General features: G+C 37.9%; 1 protein-coding gene across 1 annotated transcript; it reads left to right on the top strand.

The window, feature by feature from the left end:
- The first annotated feature begins 905 nt into the window (after window positions 1-905).
- Window positions 906-4,751, top strand: LOC121429719. The gene is made up of 2 exons (XM_041626913.1): window positions 906-948; window positions 1,936-4,751. The coding sequence occupies exons 1-2, from the start codon at window positions 906-908 to the stop codon at window positions 3,171-3,173; spliced, it is 1,281 nt and encodes a 426-aa protein (XP_041482847.1). The 3' UTR covers window positions 3,174-4,751.
- Window positions 4,752-8,216: the final 3,465 nt, after the last annotated feature.

Below are 8,216 nucleotides of genomic sequence, written 5' to 3'. Positions count from 1 at the left end.
TTAGTACATTCTATCACTGAATTTCCAGGGTTTTTATTATGTTTCAGATACCCCCCTAGAAATTGTGTTAAATGTAGTGCATAAATGCCATTACCATGATGACTCTATACGAATCGCTTGCACAGGGATTGCATACAGGAAGATGTGACCATGGGGGGCGGGGGGGGGGGGTGACACGTCCCCCTTGATTCATTTTCTGGGGTCATCACTGCACACGTTAAGACTGGAAAATGCTGCAGCATGCATTACAATCTGGGTAATTTTTCGTAATTCAGTTTTATTTGATTACTCTCCACCAGGACCCTTCATGTTGTTTGAGGTCTAGTGTATTTCATTACAATTATCTATTGTATTAATTATGTTGTATAACTTAAAATACAAAGTCTGGCTTCTGCAAATAAGATTTCTTTAGACCCTTTAAAGATGAAAACGCTTCGTATTCTTTTGGCAAGTTGAAAACCCAATGCGGGTCGGAGAACGTCATGATTCTAACAACACGTACACAATTCCTTGAATTACAGAAAACCCGGCATGATCTTGATTAACGCTTATTGGACGCCAATCGTTTTAAATCATTCTACGGGATTAAATGTGAAGGTTAATTATGACTTTTGTTTTAAAAGTTAAGACAAATATTCGTAATTATTTTATTTCAATTATGAAAGAAACAGTATGGTACCACTATGCTGCTACAACTCTTGTTCATTGATGTAATTTTTGTTTAAATGTAAGGGCGTGTCGGAATGCACCAAGTGTACTATGTTATTCACCAAATATTTTTATGAAATCTTCATGATGTAAGCAAAAACGTAGGGAACATTTTAGATGGATGCAGATGAAAATCATGAAGAGATGCTGACGATGATGGTGGTGTAGTGATGATGATGAGGATAGTGGTGATAATGATGAGTGATGATATTGGAGTTGGTGGAGATTATGATTACATTGGTGACGTTGGGGAGGCCGATAAGGAAGAGGGGGATATGAAAATAGCAATAACAATGAATTAAGTTCGTGGTGACGAAGATATTGATGATAATCATTCACATTATCTCTGCTGGCATTTTGCTAGTACAGGGTTTGAGAAAGCACTAATAGGATAGATAAACATGTAATAATTTAACTGTTAATTGTTGCAATGATTTCTTTATCCCACTGGATGAAGAAATTTACGGTGTCTGAATAAATGTCCTTCCGATTTCACTATTTCTCATGTCTATTTGATATTGTTGTTTGTTTGTATATATCTGTTCTTACTTGCTATTTTTTATATATATATCTTGCTTTTATATGTTCTCTTGTACACTTATGTTTTTATTGTGAATTTCGGTAAATAAATAAATACAAATACAAAAAATACAAATTTCCTATAAAATCAGCAGTTAAAATGAGTCTCTGATATTTCAATGAAACACACAAGAGCTTGATCTTGCTCTAGTAATTAAATGGGATGAATTGGTAATTTGCCAGTCAAGGAGATCAACTGATTATAGCCATGTATTCTTTCCAAGCAAGAAGTAATACACTCTGGCCAATCAGGCTTCAGGATAAAATGATGCGACGGAAATATCTTTCAGACAGTTGCTATGATTGGTGCAGACGGGCGTCACTTCCGCCACTCTCTAGAACTTTCCCGCTATTTTCTTCCTTTCATCTCTATCTCCCTCTCTCCTTTCTTCTCGTAACGGTTTTATCGTCTGCTAACCCTCTGCAAATCAAGCGCCGAGTGTTGCGACATATCCCCAAATTACCGTGAATTAGAACCTGCGGTGACGTGACTTTGAATAAGTCAAACAACTCTGTGTACTTGAATTGTTGGTAACCAGCTGCATTAGCTAGAATAACCAAAGCAAAGAGAAGATTGGAGGGAGTTTTCACGTTTTGTTGGAACTAAGCAGAAACTTTATTTACTGGTATATACCATGTGATAGTGAGTGAACACGTTAGTAGTTGATATCAGACAAGAAATCAGTATGGCAAAGCTACATTTTAAATGGTTAGTGCTTTTAGCACTTTTCACGGCGGAGAATACCCGCGGACAGTACCAGGCTTACACCGTACAGGACATTGCAGATTTGCAGAACACAGTATTATATGAAATGTTCGACTATTTCTATTTTGCCCAGGAGCAACAGCTCACAACTGTATTCGAGCGTATTGCTAACATTGAGAGTCGACTACAGGTGGTTATGGATGCTCTAGGGTTACATGAACAAGAGGTACCAGATGAAGTGGACATTGTTCGACAAACTGAACCACCAACTCTTCCACCGCGTAGACGAACTGAACCTCCTGAACCTGAGGTGACATACCCGCCATTCATTCAACCTTTCCCTAAGCCTAATCGAGGGAACAGAAAGCCAAAACCTCGACCAACACCACCGCCTCCGGAGACACCAGAACCACAACCACCAACTCGAAGACCAAGACCTCGACCTCGACCAAGACCAGAACCTACAACACGACCGACCACGCGTCCTACAACACAACCTACCACGACCCCAACGACGAGGCCAACAACGCAACCTACTACCACACCACCAACGACCCCACCTCCTGTTCCAAGCACCTGTGCGGATATCTACGATCAAGGTCTGTACTCTCCAAGTCAAACCATGTACGCCATAGATCCGTTGCAAAAGGCAAAGTTCGTTTACGTCAAATGTGAATTGTCCGAAACGGACGGTTCACAGAAGATGATGACCGTCGTTGAGCATACAAAGATGGCTACCAAGAAGGTCACAGGATTCGAAAACCGTGGTGACTTTAGCCTTGAACCGGTCTACAACGCAACCCTCAAGCAACTACGTGGTATAACCGCTGCTTCAGAATCCTGTTCGCAGTACATCGAGTACCGTTGTCGAGGAGCATCGTTGATGGGTCGACCACCAAGGGGTGGTGAGACGTACGGATTCTGGGTGGATGTTAATGGTGAGGAGGTGGAGTCTTGGGGAGGCGCTCCCACTAATAGCAGAATGTGTGCCTGTGGTGTCGATGGTACATGCGAGGGATCGGGCTCCTGTAACTGTGATGCGAACTCCAAGACATTCATGACAGATGCTGGTCCAATATCGGATAAAGAGAGACTTCCTGTCATGGATGTAAGGCTTGGTGATACAGGTGGTAAGAAGGAGACTGGCTATATCAAGTTAGGACCACTAAGATGCACATGAATATCACCAAGGACTTGAAAGATACAGACGGAATCAAAAGATGTTTGGAAAACTGTTGGTTTATCTGGTGGAAAAGAAAGAATCATCAAACATTTCGTCAACTTTTTGCGGGTTTTCGATCGAGTTTCTTGGTTATTTTGATCAGTTTGCATCAAACGATATATAATTGCGAATAGAATCATACCTTTGCCTGGCACAAACTTCATTTTGGAGCTAACACATGAGCTATAACCTTGTTCCTATTAAATTGGATGTTTTTGTGTTCTAGCAGAAACCTTCAAATGCTCAACTTGAATTTAAAAGTTCTTTGTTGTCGGTTTGTATATCTAAGGTTGAATACTGCTAGGAATTCTGAAGACACATATTGAACAGAAGTATCAAGTTTACACATAAAATATGAAGAATAATATGGCATATAAGGATCTACAATATTATTGTTTGTGCAGATAGAATGCGACTTCGAGGTACCTCATTTATACGTAGATTGTTTGATTTACTTGTACGATACAAAAGGAGTATTGTCTTATTGGCATGCATTGGTCTTCTATTGAAAGTGGAATTTCGGTTTTCAACAAAGTGCTACTCTTTCCTGTGTATCTATTTATAACAATTTGGAACTATATTTATTAAAAATGAATCCTGATTGCCTATAGTTTTATCTTCACCATAATCATTGAGCAATTTAAAGAAATATATCAGATTTATCGTTTTGCATTGAAGAGAAGCATTTGGGTTGTATCAAGACAGAATAATTATGTAAAGGAAATTACACCTGACTCACATTATAACTGTCAAAGATTGGTATTTTAAAACAAACTAAATACACAGAGCACGTGGTGATATTCAAAGGGAATTGACTTTTAGCCAAATGGGGACAACAATTGTATGAATCAGAACTTGAATAGCAAGTTCGACTTGGATAATAACAATCATCAGATCACCTCCTGCAATCGGTATTGAGTGAACCTAGGCTATATCAGTCATTATTTATGTAGTACCGTGTCAGATCAAATATTCGCAGTCAAAATGTGACGTTGTCATGGAAACAAAATAAGCGAATTCACCATGAAGAGCAGTTATAAACAACCATCTTTTGAATATATCATCTCACTTTCTTATGTATTTAAGATTTTTTTTACCATGATCTTGCTCTAGCTGCTCTTTGTCACCATATTCTGTCTGACAAGCCTCGATCTTTTAGTCTGTTCTATCTGTCTGTTGAAATTATTTCGCTCATTTTATTTTTTTCTCTCCACTTGCGATTATAATCTCTCAATTCTTGTAATAAAACATGTCAAAATATTTACCACCATATTCATGGTATTCAATATTATGCAATGGCTCAGTGTTCAATAAGTTTAAGTTTTGCATTTTTTTTGTCAATGTAAAATAAAATATTCAAATGGTTTGTTTTCTTTTAATAGTAGTTGTTCCATCGAGATGAGATATATAAATTATTCACCAATGTGCCAATTCATGTATTTGCTTAATTTAGATGAATTTCTTGATAAAATAAGCTTGCTATATGCTTACAAGAGTAAACTGGCTGTCTCAATAAAAAAATAAAAACTAATTAACGCTTACCACTTCGTTTATGATTGTGTTCCATTTTGGTGACATATTATTTCGTGTATTATTTATGGGGCCATTGTTTGTAATATCATATTAATAATGATAAATTATCATTTGCAGGTTGAAAAAAAATATCAAACGTAAACATTTCTAACGAAAGTGACCGTATTATCAATCAGATTAAATATACTCTTCAACATTTCACATTTTTTGCTCCCCTTAAAGTCTTACCAGGTATTACCCCTGCACCTCTCTCCTGTAGATATACGCGAACGATACAATGATTTATACCTCCTCCTTTAAATACAAGACATTGCCATTTTCGTGCCTTTTGCAGGATGAAAGACTCCAAACTTGAACTGATTGGTAATTAAGAAATCCCGCGATAATTACCTGGCTCGGATCATCTTGGACATATACAAATACACTAGTAAATACTCTGGCTATAGGCACAGTCACACTAGCTAAACCGACTCCAGACCGACCAAACTTATTACGTTATTTCCAATGACATGACATTAGTCGATTTGGGTCAAATTTTGTTGGTGTGACTGTATATACATGTACAATGGTCAATCTAACTTCTGTATAAGTGAGATCGATTGAGAAAGTATGAATGAGGAGTTGAAAAACTTACAAATTCCGATTTTTTTTTTATTCCCAACCATACCATTATTCTCTTTCTTTTTTGTGGGGGTGTCATTTTCGTTTTTTTTTTTTTTTTTTTTTTTGGGGGGGGGGGAGAAACTGCCACATGTTCCCAGAGTAGATACGCCAACGCTGATGATCAGACCATGAACGACAAGAAGGGGTGTTTAGATGATAGGATGAGGGTATTAACAGGTGCAGAGGAAGAGGCTGAGAGGGGAAAGGGATGGAGATGGGTAAATAGAGATAGGAACGTAACTGGTGAGAGAGGAAAGAAAGTGTTTGGGGTTTATCGTCAAGGAGGGCATGTATGTACGCGAGTGTGTGTGGGTGTGAGGGTGTGTGTGTGAGGGAAGATGTGTGTAGGGGAGGGTGTGGGGTAAGAGAGAGAGAGAGAGAGAAAGATGAAAGGGAGCCGAGAGGGAGAGGGGAAGGTGTCGATGGCGATGAGCAAGATATTAATTGCGATGATGATGATGATGATGGTGATGATGATGACGGCGTCGAAGAAATAGTGTAGTATGATAATAATAATAATAGCCAATTTTTATAAAGCGCTTTTCCCAGAATGGCCCAAAGCGCGTTACAGCATATTATTACCCCGGTCATTAGATTCATTTAAATCAAGCACGAAAAGTGCACAATTTCCACTCCCTGGGGAGTGGAAATGATAGTGGTTAAAACACCATTGCTTGTATAATATTTCTTTTTGTATTCATTCATTTTTTATTTCATCTAATTCATTGTGTGGAGGAGCCGTGGTGTAGTGGTTCTGACTCTCGCCTTGTAAACAGAGGGTCGTGTGTTCGAATCCCACCGCGGTCTGGCGTCCTTTGGCAAGGCGTTAATCCACACTTTGCCACTCTCGACCCAGGTGCTAAATGGGTACCCGGTAGGATGTGAAAGTCATTGTAGCTTGTCCAGTATTGTGTGCGCCTCACAGGCGACTGACTGGAATACTCCCCAGGGAGTGGAGGATGTGCACACATTGTGTGCGGGAATGACTGATTGAATCCGATGACCGGGGTAATAATATATCTGTAAAGCGCTTAGACACGTCGTTCCGATGGATTAAGCGCTATATAAACGCGGATTATTATTATTATTATTCATTTCTCTGCATATCTTTTTATTTATTTATTTACTTATTTTATCTATTTATTAATTTATTAATGTATTAATCAATTAATTAATTTATTTGTTTATTTATCTATTTAATTATATATCTATTTATTTTATTTTATTGTATTTTTTTCACTGACACTTCTATATAACACAAATCTAAGTTTAGGGACAAAATAGGTAACATATAAAACAATCTTTTTTAGGGGAAATCAGAGCAAAGTGTGTTTGGTTTCTTCTCGTTCAATTGGAGGGGGTGGTGTCCGCTGTCATCAGGACATTTTTTTTTATATCATTGGAATTTCAATATGGGGAAGCACGTGCATACCTTGCCCCTATGATCCGGACGTCTTTAATCGCCATTCGTACATTAGTCATCACAACGAAGCATTGTATTTGCTTCCTTGACATAGAAGTCCATAAATTCTTAAATTATTTTATCGTTTATTAGTCATCCACTAAAGCATGTTAACCTAATGTTTCTTTATAAATTCAAGTTCAGACACTAAAGCCGAACACGTTGCGGCACATCTAAATGCTCACCTTTTATTTCATATGGGAATCGAATTTGATGATTTCTTGATCCAATATCCTTATCTTAGTCATCCTATACATTTGAATTCGTTATCAATGTCAAATCTTCAAGCTGTGACAATTGTTTTAGGGCGATGAAGAAATTGGAGTAGATTATTTCAAGAAGGGCATGGTCGCCTTGGAATGAATTCAGTACCATTTGTGACCTCGTCCCATAGAGAAAGGTCGTTAGTCACAATTCGATATGATTTAGGATTCCTTCAGGAAATGTTCCCTTCCTCTCCTCTCCTCAAGTTGTTTCCTTTCTTGAACGTCTTTCAAGTTCTTCAAGGATTCTGTCACGTTGTATTGTATGCTTCATCATCACTGAGTGCATCAATGAGCGCAGTAATCAAATCGTCTATTTTATGTCAACCAACACAACATTTTATCAAATGTCTTTATCCATTACATTGATTAATTCTAACCATAAAATATCAATGAAAAAGAGAGAAATTCATAATTGGTTTTAAACGAAAACAGGGGTTCGGGTTCCAAATTTCTTATGAAAGTAAATTATCTTCCATTCGTCAGTTATTATTTCTCGATATTACTCTTTGTTAATGAAACAGTGCGAATCGTTATGGGCTCTCAGAATCTTCTACATTTATGGTAGAGAGAAATCACAAACCACAAATGAGAAAATGATGTTAGTGTGGGAGAGCATCTCTAGTAAACATCCTGTCTGTAATTGTGGATTTCTAGTGAATCACTCACTTCTTGTAAACAAAATTCTACAGATTTCCTCTTCTCATCTTTATGCGTGTCTTCGTTGCCTAGCAACGATCGTCTGAATGTCAACGCCAAGGTAGACCACAAGGTGATCCCCGAATCTTTGTTGGAATTTAAAGTAATAATGGCTCATTTAAACTTTTTTTGGATCGAGTTACTTCAGAAAAGTTGTAGACATGTCTTGGGGCTGCGACAGTGTATTTCTGATTGTGGGAGGGAGTGGGGATGGGGGCAGGATCACCCTAAATTGTGAGTTTAATGTAATTTGCAATAATTGGGCAGCACCCGTATGTAAACCTTTATCTTGTCCTGAAATGAGTAACCAAACCATCAAAGGTAACAATCAAACCGATAATACAGTTTTTTTTATAGATTAGATTGGAAATTATCCTACCA

Source organism: Lytechinus variegatus, chromosome 1 (assembly GCF_018143015.1).
Source record: "Lytechinus variegatus isolate NC3 chromosome 1, Lvar_3.0, whole genome shotgun sequence".
Taxonomy (NCBI): Eukaryota; Metazoa; Echinodermata; class Echinoidea; order Temnopleuroida; family Toxopneustidae; genus Lytechinus; species Lytechinus variegatus.
The sequence above is the reverse complement of the archived record's forward strand: the minus strand, read 5'-3'. Positions and strand labels throughout refer to the sequence as shown.

Coding starts and splice junctions, on each gene's coding strand:
- LOC121429719 (XM_041626913.1), top strand. CDS start 906: ATGAGTGATGATATTGGAGTTGGTGGAGATTATGATTACATTG. Junction 949..1,935: donor TGGAGATTATGATTACATTG/GTGACGTTGGGG, acceptor TGTGATAGTGAG/TGAACACGTTAGTAGTTGAT.